At 45.3% G+C, this 21,806-nt stretch overlaps 1 protein-coding gene across 1 annotated transcript in view; it reads left to right on the top strand.

Moving 5' to 3' along the window:
* KIF6 (kinesin family member 6) overlaps nt 1-21,806 on the top strand; it is a 404,227-nt gene that overhangs the window by 190,351 nt on the left and 192,070 nt on the right. Inside the window, exons 11-12 of the mRNA XM_036248669.1 lie at nt 20,446-20,551; nt 21,660-21,798. Of these exons, the coding sequence (XP_036104562.1) occupies nt 20,446-20,551; nt 21,660-21,798 (245 nt within the window). The remainder of the gene's footprint in view (nt 1-20,445; nt 20,552-21,659; nt 21,799-21,806) is intronic.

Raw genomic sequence — 21,806 nt, 5'->3', positions numbered from 1 at the left:
CGAAACACCACCACTCAACCACCTCCACAAGTGACACACTCAATGTGTGGACTCAGTGGGTACCAGAGCCCTGCTGAAGTAAGTCTTGCTCTGTGTGCTGGGCCCCTACACAGCTGACCCTCCAAGGTACTCAGAGGCCAGTGGTCAGTGGGCACAGCCAGTTCTTGCAGCTGATCAGCCTGAGTAAATCCCTCCCATTGATATGCCACCAGCAATTAAGACTCAATTACAACAGAAGGGTGTACAGTCCACACGGGGGGTATACCTCGAGGGCCCAGCTAGGTGATCAGGGAGACTGTGCCACTGGATCCTACAGGACACCTACTACAATAGGCCACCCTATGAAGCCTAGGAAACATAGCACCTCTACCGAATACATAGAAACAAACACAAGGAGGCAGCCAAAGTGAGGAGACAAAAAAAAAAAAAAAAAAAAAAAACATGTCCCAAATAAAAGAAAAGAACAAAACTCCAGGAAAAGAATTAAACAAAATGGAGATAAGTAATTAATCAAATACAAAGTTCAAAGGAACTTGGTGAGACATTCAAGGGACTTAGTGAGACCTTCAAGGAACTTAAGGAGACCTCCAGTAACTTAGTGAGAACATCAACAATATAAAAAGGACCAGTTATAAATGAAGGATGCATTAACTGAAACAAAGAATAATTTACAAGGAATCAATAGTAGAGTAGGTAAAGCCAAGAAGCAAGACATCTATTTGGAATATAAAGAAGCAGAAAACACCCAATCAGATCAGCAAAAATAAAAAAGAATCCAAAAAAATGAGGATAGTGTAAGGAGCCTCTGGGACAACTTCAAGCATTCCAACATTTGCATCATAGGGGTGCCAGAAGGAGAAGAGAGACCAAGAAACTGAAAACCTATTTGAAACAATAATGACAGAAACAAACATACAAGTCCAGAAAGCACAGAGAGTCCCAAACAAGTTGAACCCAAAGAGGTCCACACCAAGATACGTCATCATCAAAATGCCAAAGGTTAAATACAAAGAGAGAATCTTAAAAGCAGCAAGAGAAAAACAGTCTGTTACCTACAAAGGAGCTCTCATAAGACTGTCAGCTGATTTCTCAAAAGAAAGTTTGCGGGCCAGAAAGGAGTGGCAAGAGATATTCACGGTGATGAAAAGCAACAACCTACAACCAAGATTACTCTATCCTGCAAAGCTATCATTTAGAATCGATGGACATATTAAGAGTCAAGATAAAGCTAAAGGAGTTCATCACCACCAAACCAGTATTATATGAATTGTTGAAGGGCCTTCTTGAAGGAGAAGAAGAAGAAAAATATGAACAATAAAATGGCAATTAATACATATCTATCAACAATTGAATCTACAAACAAAATGAGCAAGCAGAACAGAAATAGACTCATAGATACAGAAAACTTTTTGTTGCTTACCAGATGGGTGGGGGCTGGGGGAATGGGTGAAAAAGATAAAGGAATTAAGAAGTACAAATTGGTTGTTAGACTGATGAACCTCAAAGGGAAGGGGGAAGGGAGGGCGGGATGAGATAAACCAAAGAACTTCTGTGCATATATGCATAACCAATGAACACCAACAATAGTGTGGGGAAGGCAGGAGGGGGGCAGGATTGGGTAGGAGGGGGTCAATAGGGAAAAAAGGGCAGAACATCTGTACTATATTCAACAATAAAGATGAGTTTAAAAAAAAGAAAATCTTACCTGGAGAGTATTATGCTCAGTGAAATAAGCCAGTCAGAGAAAGACAAGTACTATATGATTTCACATATATGTGAAATCTAATGAACAAAATTAACTAACAACCAAAATAGAAACAGACTCATAGATACAGAGAACAGACTGACAGCTGTCAGAGGGGAGAGAGGTTAGGGCCTGGGTAAAAAAGGTGAAGGGATTAAGGGGAAAAAAATAAACATACACCTTATAGACACAGACAACAGCATGGTGATTACCAGAGGGAAGTGGGGAGGGTAGAAAGGAGACTTGACTTGGGGTAATACAATATATAAATGATGTATTATAGAATTGTGCACCTGAAATCTATATAATTTTATTAACCAATGTAACCCCAATAAATTCAATAAATTTTTCAGAAAACATTTATTTCTAAATGAATAATGTCACTTGCAGATTGTACACCTCCAAGTGACAGAATAAAATTGTTTCACTTAATTAAGAACAGCAGGAAAAAAAATGCCCTTCTTTGTTAACTACTTTTACACTACATTTCATAGCTGAATTAAGAACAAACGCTCTCTCTCGGCATATCACAGATGATTGCAACACACATAGTTGGTTCTGAGATCTAAATTGACCTGCCTCTGGAGTTTTAAATTTAAAGTGTTTTTATAATTAATATTCATATTATTTTTTGTATATTTGGGTTATAATATTGTGAACTATTAATCAATCGTTTCAGAATGGTGTTTTTTCATACAGTTGACATAAGACTGTATATCTAAATGGATAAATAAAACAAAAAGTATAAATTTCCAGAATGGAATGTCCATAAAATGCTTCCAAATTGGAGTTGTTTGCTCTGGTCTTACTGTCCACTTCCTTAACCATAACAGACCTCCACATACTCCCCAAGTGAGAAAAACTTGCTGAGACCTCCAAGACATTTGGAAATTTAAAGATAAAATAGCAGCCGCAATCATACAGAGAACTGATTCGTAAAGTGTTCATTTGTATTCAAAATAAAATTATATATTTAGACACAATCTTTGTAAATACGTGTATGTTTGTTTACCTAAGTAGATCAGTAATACGTAGTCATTGTAAAAATTCTAAAAAATTACAGATGTAAAGAAGAAAACAATTTGTGTGCATGCCCGTATCTGAGTATATGTGAGAGATGCCGGAGAGGAAGGCAGAGGCTTTTTGCCCGAATGACGTTGGTGAAGGCGTAATGCCCCACGAGGCTTCGCAGGGGACCTGTCCGTGGTACATCCCAGCGCAGATGTGACTGCAAGTTCCTGTTCCCTCTCCCACCCCCTCTCCAGGGTCCCTGCCAGTTGGAACGCTGCATCTCTGCGGACGCTTGACATGAACATTCTATTCTAATACCTCAGTGTTTCTTTCAGGTACTTTCCAGTTGTTTTTATTCTGAACTCTCCAATTTTTCTTTCAAATGCTGGACGTGTCAGCGAAGCCTTCTGTTTTCCATTTGCCGAATTTAGCATTTCGACATCTGTAAACAGTGTACTAAAAATACACAAACATAAAATTGTGAGTGAACATCCTAAAATCTTATAAAGGGGCAAGATGAATTGAGTTGAAAAAAAAATTTTTTTTTTTGTTATTACTGAGAAGGATCTTTGTTTGATTACTTGGGCTTTTGTTGGTGAGGGATAACTTTTTGAATGACCTTTGAACCTGGCCTTTGGGTATTATCTTCTCATTTATCTCATTTGCTTACAAATCTCTGGGCTAAAGAGAGTTCAGAGAGAACAGTTTGTCTCAGCCTCATTCCCCGCGGCTTGGGAGAGGAGGTGTTGGGGTTTCTCCTTCGATTTCATGCCTTGGCCCCGCTGCCACCGAAAATGAGACGTTCAGACCTATCAGGGGCCTGAGTGATCAGCCCCTGAGCGTCATCAAGCATGTCTCAGCTGTGCGAGAAGCACAGTCAGAAGGGACTATGTGGGGACCGGTGACATCTGCTTTTGGGAAAAAAAAAAAAGTTAAAGATTCAGAAAAAAGTGGGCAATAAAAAGTAGAAGTTAAAGGACTTCATGAAAGAAAGATTAGTTCATTAGCCAAATAACTGTACAGACCAAGCTTCTTTAGTAAAATGCAAAAAAAAGTGACCTGCCCCAGGAATGACCCATACACAACAGCAAAGCAAACTGCAGGCCTCTCGGAGTTGTCACCCGGTGACACGGATCCCCACCCCTGACATTTAGGTACAAACCTGAGAGCCTGTGAGAACTCTCAGAGCTTTTGTCATATTGCAGAATCCCAGGGCGGGACATCCGGGTGCCGGTAAGGTTGATGCCCCCTAACGGAACAGGGACAATCTGTGTCGTTCACTGGGCTAGGAGATGGTGATTCGGCTAAACAGAGGGGAAATTCTACTTCTTTTTCATTTCAGACCTACCAAAAATGGTAGTTTGACAGACCCCTCTTTTTGGCAAACATCGTGGAGAATCATCCCCAAATAATATGCGAATCTGAGTTCATAGAATATAGTCAACTCCCGACGAAGACACACCAAAGTAAACGTGAGCCGCCTGGTGCAGGTGGCCGTCTCCTCCTCGGGCTGACCGTGGCCGTGCCGCCGGAGCTCTGTCGCCTGGGCGCAGGCTCTCTGGGAGACGCTCCGCTTTGCCACCCGCCTTGGCATCTTCACAGGCAAAGGCAACATCCCACAAGACAGTCCTGCTCTGACTGGCCGACAAGCAGCCTGTCCTCGTTCGGAACAGCTGCCTCCAAGGCGCTGAGCCAGCGAAGACTCGGATGGGTATTTTATATATTATCTCAAAGCATTCTTAATTCTCACTCCGTCCTCCCAGCCCAGCGTCCCTGGTGGCTTTCTCTGTTTACCGATGACGACTTTTGCCGAGCCTCAAAAACGTGTCCGCATTCAGGCGGGCGTTCCCACCAGCCAAGCGGCAGGTGCTGGCACAGCGCAGTGCTGACTCCGGCTCGTCGTGGTCGCAACCCACGGGAACATGCAGCCGGTGTCCTCTTCGTCCCACACGTTTGGAGGAAGAAAGCAGCCATCACGAGACAGAAGTTGTATTTGTGGAATATCATGAACAAAATAAGCGGATGAGCAAAATAGACCCAGAGACAAAGAAGTAGGGTACAGACTGACAAGCCTCAGAAGAGGGGTACAGGGGGAGGGAAGAGATAAACCAAAGACCTCATGTGCATGTATGCGTAACCCATGGACATAGACAACAATGCTGGGGGGGGGGATGGGGAGGAGGGCGTCAATGGGGGAAAAAGGAGAAACATCTGTAACAAAAATAAATTAATTAAAAAAAAGAAACAAACAGACAAAAGTTGGCCCAGCTGGTGTGGCTCAGTGGTTGAGCACTGACCCATGTGCCAAGAGGTCACTGGTTTGATTCCCGATCAGGGCACATGCCCAGGTTGTAGGTCTGATCCCCAGTGGGGGGCATGCAGGAGGCGGCCAATCAGTGTTCTCTCTCATCATTGTTTCTATCTCTCTCCTTTCTTCTCTGTCTAAAAATCAATAAAGAAAAAATATTTTTTAAAAATGAAACAAAAGTTAATTATTTAAGAAATGCAAATTAAAATGAGCTGTAATTTCTCCCAGTCTTATTGGTGAGAATGAGGAGGTTGCGGACAGCCTGTGGTGAGCTCTTATACTGCGGGGCCCCCACACAGGGCCAGTGGGGGTCCCGGGCGGGCACTGTGGCCCTGAGCTCTGAGCACACCCCACGTATAATTTTTAGCGTGTTCCCCGCTTGTTGGACAGCTTTGAAAAGCATGTGTACAAACTTCTGAAATGGCTATGCTTTTTGGCTCAGAAATTTAAATTAACTTCTATAAGTTTGTCCTTAAGGATGCAAATATATATGTGTGAAGATATTTATCATACCATTTATAATAAAGAATTGGGTTGTGATATATTTTTTCAGTGAAATTAATGCAGCCAATGGCAGTGCAAACCTGTATATATAGATGTTGACTTTGAAACTACATATGTTGTTACTTCCACAAAAAAGTGCCTTTTCATGTATGCGAATATGCACATATATACATATATGCTTATAAGTAAGTCTGGAAGGATAAACGTTAAAATTTCACTGTATTATCTTGGGTTCCAGGTTTGGAGTAAAATTTCTATTCTGTATTTTCTAAACTATTTTTATTATACATATAATAAGTTTATGATCAGACCAAGTAAAGATATTTGAAAATATGTTAAGGATACAATATGTTAACTCATCACATTTTCCATAAGTTATAATCAGATCACTCAGCAAACATGTAGTAATAATTATGTTAAAAATAAATACCATTTATTGAGCATTTGCCAGTAGGCATTGCCTTGCATTTTTTATATACATAGTGTAATTAAAATTCCGCAATAACGTCATGAGGCGAATAACATTCAGCCAGCAAGATGGGAAGCAGAGGCAGAACCCGAGTTCAGTTTTGTCTGTCTCCCCAGCCGCTCATTCCTGCCCTGAGCCACAAGGTTGTGATGTTTGCGGTGATGGCGGAAGCCTGAATCCTGCTTCTCAGGGGCTTTCGGGGCAAAACAGGTGCCGTGGTCTAGAGGGGCCCGACTTTTCTGTCTTGTTCGTTATCAGAACCTAAGGCCTATCTGGAATTCTGGATTTTCCTCACCGCTGTTCTTCCGCTCTGACGATGCCAGGCAGAAACGGCCTTTGGCATGTCTGCTAAGAGACAAGGAAAGGACTCGTGGGGAAAGCATCCCCCTCTCCACCCCAGGGGATTGGCTTCTGAAATAGACAGAGAACAGGGCCACAAAGTAAACCTCCACCCACTGCCGTCGCCTCATTTCGGTGCGTTCGAAGTATACGAACCAGCGCTTGTTTTCATATGCGACCGTTTATGTAGCAGTAACCACAGCTGATAAAACTCAAGAGTTCATGCCAGTAATGAAATTCCTCACAGTTCAAGTAATCTTGGGGCCACTAACCTATGAGGTGGTTACTAAGAAACAGGGACAGATCCTAATTATTCTTACTAGCCACCATTTGGGTCAATTAACAAACTTTTCCAAAGTTTGTCCCTTCATTCTTCATTATCAGCCAAAGAGGAAGAGCGGAAATGCAGGGGTTTTGTGTGCTTGTTTCAGCCAGTATCGGCGATTTCACGGGCCCTGAGCGCACACGGCTCCTCTGAATGGCACACCAGGGGCTCGGACGGCCGGAATCACTGCCGGCCTCGTAAGCACAGGGCAGTGCTTGCTCCTGGGGCACGTGACCCTGCCCCGCCCAGGGCTTCCCCAGGCACCTGTCCAGGTGCCCAGCAGAGCCTCACTCCTGGCTGATCTGTGCTCTGAGCCCCCCGAGTGTGTGTTCTCGCTGAGCTGGGAGAGCGAAGGCTGCACAGGGTCTGTTTCTAAAAGCTTAGGGTTTGCTGTTTATGTGCCGGCATTCTGTGTTCTTTTCTGGGCAAACACTTTGTGACTTAAGCTCACTTTGGTAATATTCCTTGCAAATAATGTATAGGTTTGTAATAAGGCACTGTGCAGGCCTCGGGTTAGCTGTGGACCCTCCCCTCGGACTTCCGACTCTGGCTGAGGTCCTGCTGCTGCCGTGGTTCTGGTTCTGCCTGTCTCCTGACCCGAGTGCGCGGCCCTCGGCCTGCACACGTGGCCGCGCCTTCTGGTTCGGATGCTGGCCCATATATCTGCTGTGAAGGCCACGTATCTGCTCGGTCCATCAGTGCCCCCATCAGCCCTCTGAAATGCAGAGACTTCCCGCCGTGGTTACACAACCTCAAGCACGTGTGCAGCCGAACAGTCATCGCTTTGGCTGTGTCTAGTCCTGCTCGCTGCTGCTCAGCTCTGTTCACAGGCAGGACATTTCAGGGGGTCTGACTTGAGTCAGAACGTGCACGGGCAGTGACCTCCGGAAAACGCCCCACGAATGGCTGCCCTCCTCAGAGGCTCAGACAGCTCTGTCCTCGGCCCACAGCAGGGACATTACACAAAACGGGGCGCGTGGTGCTGGGAGGGCAGGGTGGGGATTGCAAGGGTGGACCAGTGGCATTCCGGCCTCAGTGAGTTTCAGCCTTGTAAGGGAGACAAGTGCATGGGTATCTGAAACCTACGGTAAAAGGTAGAACCTAGGCAATGGAGGTGCTGGGCTCCTTGCGAGGCAGAGGTTGTCTTTGACTGGGAAGGTCAGGGGCGACTTCAGCAGACCCGTTATTAACACCGGCTGAGAAAAGCCAAGTTGGACGGGGAGAACATTTCAGGTAGAGCAGGAATCAATAGGACAAAGGCCATAGCCTGGCTTCCTTCCTGTACAGATTCGGGACGGATCCAGAGAAGGGGTGTGACCTAGGGCAGGTCTCTGCCAAGCTGGGTTTGTTCCTGAGGAAATTAGGCGGCACAGACTCAGGCTCCCTGCGGGCTCCAACCGGCCTCACAGCCCTCGAAGTTTTAGCTTCAACATCAGTTGCAAATGGAGTGTGTTCTTAGTAGTAGGGAACCATTTGGATGCTTGCAGTACCTTTTAATTTTCTCAGAAAACAGGGCGCTGGGCCTCACCTCTCCCTGTCACTAGTGACTGGGTTCTGAACCAACAGCAGTGGCGGCCCCTGCGCCACAGCGGTGCTCCCTCCAGCGGTGCACCCTCGCGGCCCAGCGGTGCGCCCTCGTGGCCCAGTGGTGCGCCCTTGTGGCCCAGCGATGTGCACCTGCCGGCGGCTCCTGGCCGCAGAGCCCCTGCCTCTCTGCCTCGAGCTTCGGGTGGCCAGCTTAGCAGACAAACATGCAGCACACCCAGCCGAATTGGAACTTCACACGCACAACACACTGTTTTGTAGTCTGTGTGTCCAGTGTAATACGTGCCACCCTATTCAGTCCTGTTTTGTATGGTCAGAGCTTTTATTTTTATTTGCGTAATTTCCATAAATAATTTTGCCTTGCAAGAAACTAATTGATGTTTGTGTTTATACCTTTTTTTTTTTAAGTACCACTCAATGCCAAGTCAAAGCTACCTGACGATCAGGATCCAGGGACGTTAGGGTGAAGAGACGTGGCTCGAGGCAGGCAGTCCACGCTCCCCAAATAGATGTGAGATGAAGGAGTGAGCCCTTCTTCGTGTTTATTCCCATCTTCTCAGAATCTCCCTTCTGCAGTGATGAATTTAAGCCCCGAATGTAGTTCTTTTCTAAAATATCCCAGTGGGTAGAAAATTGAGAAACATCTTGTACCCTGGTTAGTATTTACCAAACAGTTAATCCACGCCACCTGAAGAGGAGAGGCCCAAGTGATAGGCCATGCTAAAAGAAAACCGACAGAGTATCTGCTAACGTTGATCTGAATTCCCATCTCTGGTGTGCTAGGATCCTCACCCCAGCTTCTGAGGACGGCTGGTTATAAAGCAATAACCTAAGCTTTGTGGATTAAATACCCCAGAGGCCATTAATGCCTAATGCTGTCTCTCTTTTATAAAAATCGGATCTCTGAAATCATTCATGAGCTGTAATTCACTGCAGATGAGGTTTCTCCACTTCGGCACAAAGTGTTTTGGGCCCCGACACTACATTTTGAAGATATTAAAACCCAAACTAAAAGTGTGGTCTATAGCTTGTGTTAATTATCCCGGGCTCATTTATGGAAGCATTTGAGTTCTTAAGACACAGTTATCTAATAGGGTTAAAAAGGCCTGTCTCCATCCCAGGGCTGTCCTGTACTTTAATGGTTATTTTATTCTCCTAGAGGTTAAGTGCCCTGGGTTCTAACGGGCCGAATGAATGAAGGTCGAATGCAGATAAAAGAGAAGGAGGTACGAGTGCAGCTCCGTGTACTGGCCCGTGGTGGACCCACTGGGGTCTTCTGCCTCCGCGGCGCTTTCATCACAGGCCCAAGCACTTGATTCTCCGCTAGCGTCTCGAGCAGCATGAACGTGCATTTCCTTCTGCTAGTCAGACAAGACTCCCTCGACGTTAAGGCTTCTTGCCTTTCGTTACTGCTTTTTGGGTGTTTTTTTGAGCTCTGGGGAATGATTTTAAAAGAAAGAATACGAGCCTTCATCACAACCAGGAATGTGTGTATTTCTTTCTTGCTCTCCCCCCCATAGCCATTTCACAGAAAGAGCTGCCATCGACCTGGGGCTGCACATGTTTAAAGACTTCCTGAAACAAATGTTTGTTCTAATCACGGTTTTATATGGTCAGGGCCACGTGAAGAGACCCCGCAGTGTGCAAATGGGCATTTATGGAAATAATGAATTACAGCCACGTCTCACACCTGCTTCCTGAGGGCTGGCTCGAAGGTGGATAAACAGATGCAGCCGTAGCCACCAGCCACGTAATCGGGACCATAAAACAAGTAATTAGATCATATCAACCAATCAAACCCGTCTGGAAGCAACAGAGTGATAGCTTTGCCTTTTTTTTTTTTTCCTTAATCCTCGCCCGAGGATATGTTTCTATTGATTTTTTAGAGAAAGGAAAGAAAGAGAGAGAGGAACGTCAGTGTGAGAAACATCTATCGGTTGCTTCCCGTACCTGCCCTGACGGGGAATCGAACCTGACACCTTCAATGTGCAGGACGACTTCAGCCGCCTGAGCCACCCAGCCAGGGCAGCTTTGCCTGTTAACTATGGATTTTACTTAAAGGACCTAATAACAAATAAGGTGTATCTCTCTCCCAGACCCTACCTTCGAGAAAAGTAACTTGAATTGTTATAAATTAACTTTTAGAATTTTTTTCTATTTTTAAAATTTTGAGTCTGGCCGGTGTGGCTCAGTGGTTGAGCGTCGACCCATGCACCAAGAGGTCACCTGTTTGATTCCCGGTCAGGGCACATGCCCAGGTTGTGGGCCTGATCCCCAGTGGGGGGCATGCAGGAGGTGGCCAATCAATGTTCTCGCTCATTGATGTTTCTATCTCTCTCCCTCTCCCTTCCTCTCTCTCTAAAATCAGTAAAGAAAAATATTTTTTTAAAAATTTGATGTGAGAGTTGTAGGAGTTTTATAATTTTTTATTTCACAAACAATTCATATTCATTGTGGAAAAGTGATCATGGATAACATTAAAGAAAAGAGAAATCACTTGTAATTCCAGCACTCAAAGATAACAATCCTTCAAATTTTTCAAAGAATACATATAAATACAATTTAAAAAAAATTAATACCTGACTTACTGTTTTCTAATCTGTATTTTTCATGGGGAGATTTATGGGCCCTCCACCTCTCAAAATATATACAAAATATCTGCGTTATGTGTGTATATGTATTTTTTTCTGGGAAAAAAAAAATGCTTTGGACTTATACTAGGTTTCCTTTAACATTTGACACATTCAGGAAGCGACCACAGTCTTGCATCTTTACACTCAGAAGCTCGGTATGACTCCCAGTGTGTTCTTGTCCTTTGACCCTGGTCTAAATTGTGCTTTACTTCATATAGGTCTTCCATCATTGTTTTAATAATTTAATGGTGGTTTTAAAAAACATTTACTTTATTAAGCTTTCAATATATTTTTATTGTGATTTTATTGCATCATAAGTTCTCTGACTTTACCTCGTAAGCCCATCTTTGATTTAATATAGGACTTGATGATAATGTATGATTCAATTTACACAAACTTGCTTTAGGTTTAATATTACACAGACACACTTCCAAACAGCTATATGCTATTTGTCACAAGATAGAACCAAGTAAATTATTTGTTATCAAATGGGAACCACAAGGGTTCACTTCATATTTTTACACGACAAAGTCTTTTGAAATCTGCCTTCTAAAACTTTGAGCCCTGGCCAGTTTGGCTCAGCGGTTAGAGCATCGGCCTGCGGTCTGGAGAGACCCGGGTTCGGTTCCCGCTAAGGGCACGTATCTCAGTTGCAGTTTGTCCCCGGCCCTGGTTGGGTTGTGTGGGTGGCAGCCACTCAATGTGTCCCTTTCACGTTGATGTTTCTCTCTCTCTCTGTTCCTCTCTCTCCCTCCCACTCTACCTGAACAAAGAATGGAAAAATGTCCTCGGGTGAGGATGATAAAAAAATAAAAAATAAAACTTTGACAAGTTTTCTGTCTAATTAAAAAATATATACATATATGTTCCACATTTTTCTATATAAAGCAAGGCTGTTGTTTAGAATTTTTACTGATGGAACCAGCTGAAAGATGTTTATCTCTAAAGTTTAATTTTGCCTTCAAATGTAATTTCACACAAGTCAGGATTACAGAGCGAATTCAGAGCGTTGGCGCAAAGGATGGACACAGCTCTTACCAGTCCTGCAAACCAATGACGGAGGGTGCGTAGTTGGGAAGCGTGAACCACGGAGACGGACAGCAGTGGGAGAGCCCGGTCCCTTTCTCACTGGCCCTATTTCTCCAAATTTCCCAATAAAATACTGTTCCATAGATATGCTCTGATGTTATCCACCTGTGGTCCGCCTGTCTCTCCTCCCCTCTCCCCCCTCCCCCTCCCTCCCCTCCCCTCTTGCCTTTCTCCTCCTGCTCCCCAGACTTGATCTGCTCGCTCTCCCCACTCTTCTCCCCGAGGGGCTCTCTTGGTAGTTTCTCCACATTCTAACCCGATTCTTTCCCCCAGGCCTGTCCATGGGCATCTCTCTCTCTACTGCGGTGTCCTCTGGGTGTTGGCTCAGCTTAACTCCTGTCGCGGTCCTTCGGCCTCTGCCATAGCAATAGGAAAGCCTTTTCCACCTCGTTTTATTGACCGTCACCACGGACTTCCTGAATGTGACTTCTTTCTTTCTTTATTTGGGGTGGGGATGGGGGGGAAGGGCTGGAGGGAGCTGATCACAGCCCTGCTGCGCTCGCGAACATGCGTGTCCTGTCGTGACTTCTCCTCCCTGTCTCCCTGCTACCGCTGTCCTGTTCACCAGCTAGCTTCCCTGCGCCCACCCTGCCCCCGGCCCTCCTCTCCCCTGCAGGTGCTCATCCATCATGGGTTGTGTAGATCCGTGTCCGCATCAGACACAAGTAACATGGTGTTCGCCTATGGCAAGCAAGGAGCACAAAAGATACATGTAGACTGGAAAGAGGGAATTCTTACTATCTCTGGATTGATGAATTTATATTATTCGCGTCTCTTCTTTACATTTGCTCTAAACCGCTAAGACTTTCTACGCCTACCGAAGTTAAAATGTTTAATCACATCAAGATCCATGTGATTTAAGTACATGGGATCTATGGCTCTCTGGATTGACAACATCAGAATTAACTTTTTAGAAGCCTTCATCATTGCATTATAAAAGTGCTTTTAAATATGCCTTTCGTAGCTTTAAAGTTGTTTCGGTGTATTTAACAATTATTTCATAATTGTGTTTAGGTTTCCATACACGGAAGTACATGGCCACAAATGTATTCACTCTAAATACCCCACATCTCCCCCACGAGACAGGCAAAGCAGCCCACACTCGGATCCGGATATTTTATGTTTGCTACGTCGAAACACTGGAAGCAACACCGCCGTGCGGCCCCGCACTGGGGGCGCCACGTAACTGCGTTTGGGGAGGCAAAGGAAACAGCAGCACGAAGTCCTGAGGGCAAAGTCTGCACAGGAATCTCCTCTGCATCGCCGAGCCACGGACTGCCTGCTCCTCCTGCTACTAAAACGAGCTCCTTCCAACCGAGGGGCTGACGCTGAGCTCACCTCCTTGCCCACGAGGGGCCGTGTCTTCCCTCACTGGTTAGGGTTGGGGGAGTGTGTAACGTACATGACACTTGTCACAGAGCAGAGATCTCTGGAAGAAAGAAATCTTGAAGCAACTACCTTTCAGCCGACTGGGAACCTAACGGAAACAAAGGCGACACGGATGACCCTGAAGAACAGCTGGTGGTTCCCTCTGGTCACAGTTCTGTCGGCACAACCCCGGCCTTCCGGTCTCACGTCCTGGGAACTGTCGCTCATCTCGCCTTGTGAATTTATTGCTCTTTTCTGAACTTTCCTCTTGTAAATTATGTGCTATCCCCAAACTGTATGTTTTAAAGGGTCACATCCCCTGCAAGAAGCCCATCATGTGAGCAGAGTCAAAATCAAGCCTTCCTTGGCCCTGACGCCGTTAGGTCTCAAGAACCCCCATCGCTGCCTCCTGTTAAAATGTGTTTCTAGCCCTGGCCGGTTTGGCTCAGCGGTTAAAGCGTCGGCCTGCGGTCCGGAGAGACCCGGGTTCGGTTCCCCCTAAGGGCATGTACCTCGGTTGCAGTTTGTCCCTGGCCCTGGTTGGTCGTGCGGGTGGCAGCCACTCGATGTGTCCCTTCACATCGATATTTCCCTCTCTCTCTCTCCCTCCTGCTCTATCTGAACAAAGAATGAAAAAGTGTCCTCGGGTGAGGATAAAAAAAAAAAAAAAAATGTGTTTCTATGAGATGCCAGACACGGAATTTATCTGATGATCTTGTTGACCTTGTTGTTTGTATCTTTACTTGTTTAAAAAAAAAAATGTACTGGAAAGTTCTGAACTAAAAATACAAATTTAGTATCTCGGGGATTATGACACAGTGGGAGACATCTCTGGAATTGAGTGAGAGGCTTTGTGTGAAAAAAGTAGGGTTCCTGAGTCAAAAGACCTGCTTTGAACCCCCAGTGTTTCAGTGCCCCCCTTTGTAACAGTATGCACGTTACTTCACCCCTCCGAGCTTTCCCGTCCTCGTCCAGGGGACAGAGAGGACCGCGGACAGGTTTGCGGACAGGGTTGCGGCACAGATGAGCAGCGAGACGCACTGGAGACTGCGTAACGGACCTTCAGTTAAAGCGAATGCAAAGCAATTGAGAGAAGGCATCATAAAGAAAAGCTGACTTCGATGTTCTCTTTCTTTTTCCACTTAAAAAAAATAATAGAGCATATGAAAAGTCACTAGTACAGTGGCCAGGACATAGCTGAACAGTCAAAGACGTCAGCTACTCTTCCATGTAACATTACGAGGTTACTTATTGTTGGTTTCCAGGACTGAAAAGATGTGTATATATTCTTGACTCGACAGTCCACGACAGGTTGCCTTGTAATGCTTCCTGAACATTAATTAGTGTGAAACAGATCACTTAGCGATGTTGCTCCAACGCAGGTTCAGCAGGTGTGTGTGGGGGGGGGGGGGGGGCTGGGTTCTGGCCCAGCAGGTCTGAGGTAGCGCCCGGAGGCACCCGGATGTTGCCTTGAAGGGCCAGGCAGTCAGTGCCCTGCCTTTGCTCCTTGCACTCTTACTTCATCAGCTTCAAGAGTTTAAAATGATATTATTTTGCATATTTTACAGATGAGAAATCTGTGACCCCTGTTGGGTGGTGAATTAGTTAATAACTGAGATTATTCAACCTAATAGTTCAGCCACATCTGTTATCTGCTCTGATCGATTTTTTTTTCAAATTGTGTAACTATCGTTCATTCTTCCTATTTAATTATCGTATTCCTGGACATTAAGAGTTATCAGGCTTCCTGTTATATCTTTATCACTGTTATGCAGCTCTTTTTGAGATCTTGGCTCATGTGAATGTGTACCTGTAGTTTGTCAGTGTCTCCACTGCCTACCCCTGTCAGAGACAGCCCACCCTTGAAGGCATCTTCCTTGGTGAAGTGACTGGTAGAGGTCCGGCAGGTTCTGATACTTTGCAGTATAGTTGATACCAGTTAGGTCCTTACGTCAGAACACCTTCCTAGCTCTTTGGAATGAGCGTCCTGCTCCCCTCCCCGAACCAGCGAGAAGCAGATGAACTAAGGACCACCTGCTCGGGGATGCCAGGCACTTCCCTGATTCTGCCACAGAACAGCCCGCCCCCCAACTGGGATACTATATCCACCCCTCACTTTCCAGCTCCAGATCAGAGAGGTCCCCTTACTTTCCCCGCCCCAACCTGTTTTCAGTAAACTCTCTGGAGTAACGCTGCACTGCGGGACACTTCTACTGTCTTGCCCCCGTTACAGGGCGTGCCCCTGCCCCCCCCCCCCGGCACCCCTCCACAGCGCCCCGGGTTCAGAAGCAGCCGTGTTAGGATGCTGTTCCTGTGGACGCCGGTCCTCTTCTCCAACTGCCCCACCCCAGGAGCCGTGGAGGGAGGGTTCTCCCCCATGTCTGGAAGCTAACGCTGCCAGGATCATGTTTATAAATATTTTTAGAAACAAAGATTATTTCAGAATAATGAAAACATAGTCACACTCAATGTATAAACAGTGAACTTAATTTAATAAACAGTTAAATGTAACATAATCATAAAAATATTACAGAAGGGTGAGTTTAGCTTAGATCGTGGGGGTCTCATTTCACAGGAAGATGATAAATGTTCTTGAGTCCAGGACAACAGGGCAGAATCTCAGGATTGCTTCCCTGCCTCTCTTCCTCCCTCTCCCCCTCCTTCCTCCCTTCCTGTCTCCTTCCTTCTTTTCTTCCTTGCTCCCTTTCTCATTCCTTCTTTCCCTCCTTCCTCCCTCTCTCCTTCTTCTCTTTCCTCCCTCCCTCCTTCTTTCCTTCTTCCTTTTTTCTTTCCTTCCTTGCTCCCTCCCTCCTTCCTACTTTTCCTCCTTCCTTCCTTCCTTGCTTCCTTTTCTATTTCTTCTCTTCGTCGTTTTGGGTGTTACCGGGTTCTTGCAGAATCCCTGTAAAGGGATTCATTGTTAACCTATCATAATGTATTATAAGTAATTTTAATATCAATAAATATCCGTCTCTCTTCACCACCATTTCAGTTAGTTAAGTCGGTACATAATGATGCCATTATTTATTTAACTAACCTTCTAACGTGGGACATCCTGATCCTTCTCTAACTTTTACTGCTATAAATCATGCTGGTCAGTGGTCTTGCTAAGATCTAAGCGACTGCTACTCAGTTAACCCTGCTTTTCTGTTCACCTATTTAACTCCTCAAAGAATTCTAGTAGGTATGGAATTCCCTTTTATAAACACTCTGTCCAACATGGTATTTAAGTAAATTTAGTAACTTTGCTACAGTATGATAAAACAGTGCTTTAAACTGAGATCTAAAGTCAGCCTCCCTGAGCTTGAAGCCAGCTCTGCTGTTTGCTAGCTGTGTGACCTTGGGCGGGATAGCTAACCTTCTGTACCTTCTGTCTCTTCACCCACGTGAGAGGGTAATACTAGTACTTCTCTGGTTGTAGGATTAAAGAGACGATGTATTCAAAGGCACAGTCTCCAGCCTTTAGTGCTCACTCAAATAATACTAGCTATTGTTAATGATAATTAACTTGCTTTCCCTTTTTATTCATGGTATTAAATGTAAATTTCTACAAAAATATGGCTGCAGACAAAACTTCACTTTGGGGCAAGAAATACTGGGAGCAGAAAGAAAGGAGTAGGGTGGTCTCGGCGGGTCAAGCACATGGTAGGACATGCTGCCAATTCTTCGGATGTGGTGGGAATCAGGTCTGGACTACAGCGGAGCTGCTGAGCTAGGCTACCCGCGGTGTGGGGAGGTGGCTGCGGTCACCACAGCCCCCAGCCACCTGCCGGCGGCCACGTTGTGTGTTCAGACCCGTAGACCATCTAGCTCATCCTGTCCACATGAGCTAGAACTGACCAGTATACACCTGTGTTTACTTCTCCCCTAGGGTTCCTTTCTCTTCCTGCTTTTGTCTTGGTGAAAGCAGAGAAAAAGTCAAGTTCCTGGCTTACTTGGGCATTTCCTAAAGAACAGATTTTATTGTACTCATTTGACCTCCTTAAGGAGCCTGTTCTGCAAACATTTCCGCCCACCCCGCAGGGTTCTGGCAGCTGGGAGACCCCTCAGTGGGAACCGAGGCTAGGTATGAACTTGGGGTCTATTTCTGGAGATAAGAAAATACAGGGAATTTGGGGTCAATCGTTCACATTTAACTGCTAGAGAAGTACATCGGAAATATCTGAATCCAGAATTTATTTACATTTTAATTATTAGACCAAGTCCTTGGCTGATAAGAAAATAAATTCGACAGTACATCGGATGTGTGAAGGAGAGAGCAGGATTTTTCTTCCCGGAAGAGGCTCTGAGGTCTCAAGCTCTGGGAAAAGAATTGCATGTCAAAAAGACTGATTTCTATTCTGAGCCTTGCAGCAGCCTCCTCAAGTCCCAGAAAGGATAAAGGAAGGAGTTCTTTCATCTAGGAAGACATTTTTCTCTGGTCGTGTCCCAGGTCCTCCTCGTATCCTATGCTATTATTTTTCGAGACATGAGCCTTGACGGAAATAGCCACAGCCCAGGGGGACCGAGTGACCCACCAGTCGGCAGGCCTGTGCTTACGCTGCTTCTTCTGAACGAGGATCCCACTTCAGCCTCCTTCATGGAATGCTGTCTACAACACATACTTTAAGATTAAACTGTCCAGAAGAAATTATTTTCTAAAGAAAAGCAACAAGGAAGAAGCGATTGATTAACCATTGCTTCTAACCTAATATTTCTGTCAGAAACTTCACAGACACTGGAAACCACAAAGCGCTTTTACTCCAGAAAATGGGCATATCCTAGAACTAATGGTGACTTTCAGAGTTCCAGAATGTCTTCCAAGTAGTCAGGGAAAATACAAGTCGATAAACATCACTAGTTTTTGAAGCCTCATTAAGTGGGAACTGTAGATCCAGGCAGAGGAAATTAGCAATGACGAGTATGTAGCCTCAATGTCCATCATAAGAGGATCAATAGACACAAACTGTGGAATATTATGTAGCCCTAAAAAATGAAATAGCTCTACTGTATATGTGCTCACATGGAAGAATATATGTTATAAATTGTTTAGAAAATAATGATGCAGAATACTATCCACAGTGGGATTTAATTTTTGTAAAAACAAATAAACAGTTCTGGCCAGTGTGGCTTAGTGGTTAGAGTGTTGGCCTGAGCACCAAAGGGTCTCAGGTTCGATTCCTAGTCAAGGGCATGTACCTGGGTGGCAGGTTTGATCCCCAGCCCTTAGCCAGGGCATGTTCGGGAGGAACCAATCAATGTTTCTCTCTCACATCAAGGTTTCTCTCTCTCTCCACCCCACCCCCTTCCACTCTGTCTAAAATCAATGGGAAAATATCCTCAGGTGAGGATTAACAAACAAACAAAATGTACAAACATATGGATATAGGTATTTACTTTGTTAAGAGCTAGAAGAACATATTTCAGCTGTTATCAGGGGATTCCCCAAAGGATCCAGAGTGAATAAAGAAGGTGGGAATGGTGGTGGAAGAGGGAAGAGAGGAATGTTTACTTTTTAATTTATCCACATTTGTATTGCTTGGATTTTTTCATAAACATAAAAACATGTAAAAATCATTGCATCAGAAACAAACGTCTCATGTGCCTGATTGTTTGAAGCTCTATTCTACAAAGAAACATGCTGTCAACCAGCAAATAGTCCCGATGACAAGCATCCTTCCACCTGAAAACACTTTGTAAAATGACACCATCAAGTGTCTCACACTTGATTTTTTCTTCTTTTTTGGTACGTGCCCCTAGCGGGAACCGAACCCGGGACACTCCGGTCCATAGGCCAATGCTCCAACCGCTGAGCCAGACTGGCCAGATCTAAGTGTCTCACACTTGAAAACATCAGCTGTTACATGTCAGGTGAGGGAAGAGATAAAAGTGAAGCCCAAGCTGCTCTGTGATGGGAATGCTTGCATCTGTTTGAGTGGGCTGATGGTGACGGAGGGGGGGAAATGCATACAGTGAAAAAAAGATGCTGAACGTATACAAGTCGTTTCGTAGTGACGGGGATGATGTATTGCTGCCCTCTGTGACACTCAGGATCTCTGGTACCGATCGCCAGCCTCACACCTTCCTGAGAGGGGTTCCCGCTCAGCAGAGGGGGATCATTCCCATGGAAATGCACATATCTGTGTTGAGAGCCTAATGTGCTCTATGGAGGGGAGGTGGACACAAAATAAACAAGAGCCAAGAATCGCCTCACGATGCTTAGAATCTGAGGGGGGAGCACGGGGGTGTGCACAGACCACAGACTCGAGGACGCAACGTGGACTGTGTGAGCACACCAGCTACAAACTAAAGCAGGGCTTCCCAAGAGAGCGGTCAGGCGGTCCCTGCAAGGGGCGGTGCTTTGTTTTCTGATTTGCTTTAGAATCGGAAAAACATGAAAATCATTGCAAGCAGAGGGGAAAGAGTCCACATGAAGTGGTGAAAAGAAGGAAATTAATCAATTTCCTGGTAGAAGCCTGAAGCGAGCCCAAAGGCAGAAGTTGGTCATGAGAAGGAGGGTGGATATTACCCAAAATATGTAACAGAAGGATGAAGAGAAAGGAACAGCAAAATAGCCCACTTGTAACAGCTTTGACTTGCTCAGTCTATCGAGAAGTTACATTATTGACAGAGCAAAAGGGCGGTGGGGGCTTGGGAGCTGCAGAAAGATTCGGAATAGCCACTGTGAAGACTATAAGTCAACCAGAAATGATGGAAAGGTTTGTGTAGCATCACTGAGGTCACTGCTGAGGCTGGGCAGCACGAATTTTCCATGAAGCTAATACGCATTGTCATTACTTTCTCTAGCAATACCGCAGGTAGGCACAGGGGCGTGGACGTTCAGCTTTGGCTGAAATGCATGTTTTACAGAAACCAAATGACCCTTATACTGAGAGTTGCATGTGAAAATTCACTGAAAATTAATCGCAAATAATTGCATCATTTCAGACTTCACTTTGTCCATTTGTTTCTTTGCCCTTAATAGTTAGAGTCAACTCATTCAGATAGCTACACTTCCTAAAGACTAAGAACACTATCCTGTGCGTCACATGTTAAACCAAGCAAGCGATGCTATTAGAATTTCCTAAGTTTCTAGCTCATCATTGCTTCTCATACATTATGTATTTTTAGGTTGGAAAAACTAATAACATCCTTTTTGGAAGACCAGGATCCAGAGAGCAGACTAGAGGTTGGCGCCGATATGCGTAAAATCCACCACTGTTTCCATCATTTCAAGGTAAACGTAAGCACTCCGCCCGCAGAAGCCGTCCCGGCTCTGTTCAAACGACAGTAACGCTCCCCCAGTGGACCGGCTCCCACACGGCCAGGACCGCATGAGCCTCCGGCCAGGGCTGTACTTGTCCTCTTCACAGCGTGTCTCTTACTTGCCGGTGATGCTACTTACACTATAGACTTGCAGTTCTTATGTCAGGAATCTCTACCTTCTACACAGAATAGTTCCGTAGTCAAAAACCGTTTATTTTCAAGCTATATCAAGAGAACTGCGTCTTTCGTTTTTCCCCCCAGCAGTGTTGACTTCTCCATAGAAATCCTCAGTTTTTCTCTGCCTTGGGTTTTACCTTTTCTGATGACACAGCGGGAGTAGCATTAACCTTGACTTCTGCCTCAGTTGTAATGTGGCCCCTTCCTTAAGATAAGGCACACTTGCTGGGAGGCTGCTGTGGCCAGGTGTAGAGAAGGCAGAGTTGAATACGTCAGTCATAGAGAAGACAGATACGTAAGGAATAATTAGAATACAGGGTAAGTGTTATTCTAAAAAGGGGCTTGGGGTTATGGAGAAAGGGGAAGAAGTTCAAGAGGAGACGCTGTCTGAGCAGGAATGTCCCCTGTTAGGGAAGAAGAGGTCAGACAGCGGAGGGGGCAGTGTGGACGGAGGGCCGAGAGGGGGCAGAGGAGAGGGAAGACGTGCCAAGTAGGGGCAGCTGGGTGGCACAGACAGGAGGCAGGAGAGGCATGCACGTCTGACTTGTGTAAGTCCTTGTCAAAAATGCAAAGAGTCAAAGAAGCAAATTTGGCCCTGGCCGGTTTGGTTCAGCAGTTAGAGTGTCTGCCCGCGGACTGAAGAGTCTCGGGTTCGGTTCTGGTCAAGGGCATGTACCTCGGTTTCCGTTTGGTCCCCATCCCTGATCGGGGTCATGCGGGAGGCAACCAGTCGATATGTCCCTCTCAGGTTGATGTTGCTCTCTCTCTCTCTCTCTCTCTCTCTCTCTGTCTCCCACTCTATCTGAAGATAAACGGAAAAATATATGCTTGGGTGAGGATTAAAAAAAAAGAAACAAATTTGGAATAGAGGCATGGGCACTAGCTCTTACTTCGTCTTCCAGAAACTGCTGAATGACAAGAAGATCCATGAGCAGAGCACCGTGTGCTCCGAAGTCACAGGCCAAGACTGCCACGAACCATTAAAAGAGGAAGAATATAAAAAGCTACGAGACATTCTGCAGCAGAGAGATAATGAAATCAGTATCCTT

This window comes from Molossus molossus, unplaced genomic scaffold, assembly GCF_014108415.1.
Source record: "Molossus molossus isolate mMolMol1 unplaced genomic scaffold, mMolMol1.p scaffold_m16_p_8, whole genome shotgun sequence".
Taxonomy (NCBI): Eukaryota; Metazoa; Chordata; class Mammalia; order Chiroptera; family Molossidae; genus Molossus; species Molossus molossus.
The sequence above is the reverse complement of the archived record's forward strand: the minus strand, read 5'-3'. Positions and strand labels throughout refer to the sequence as shown.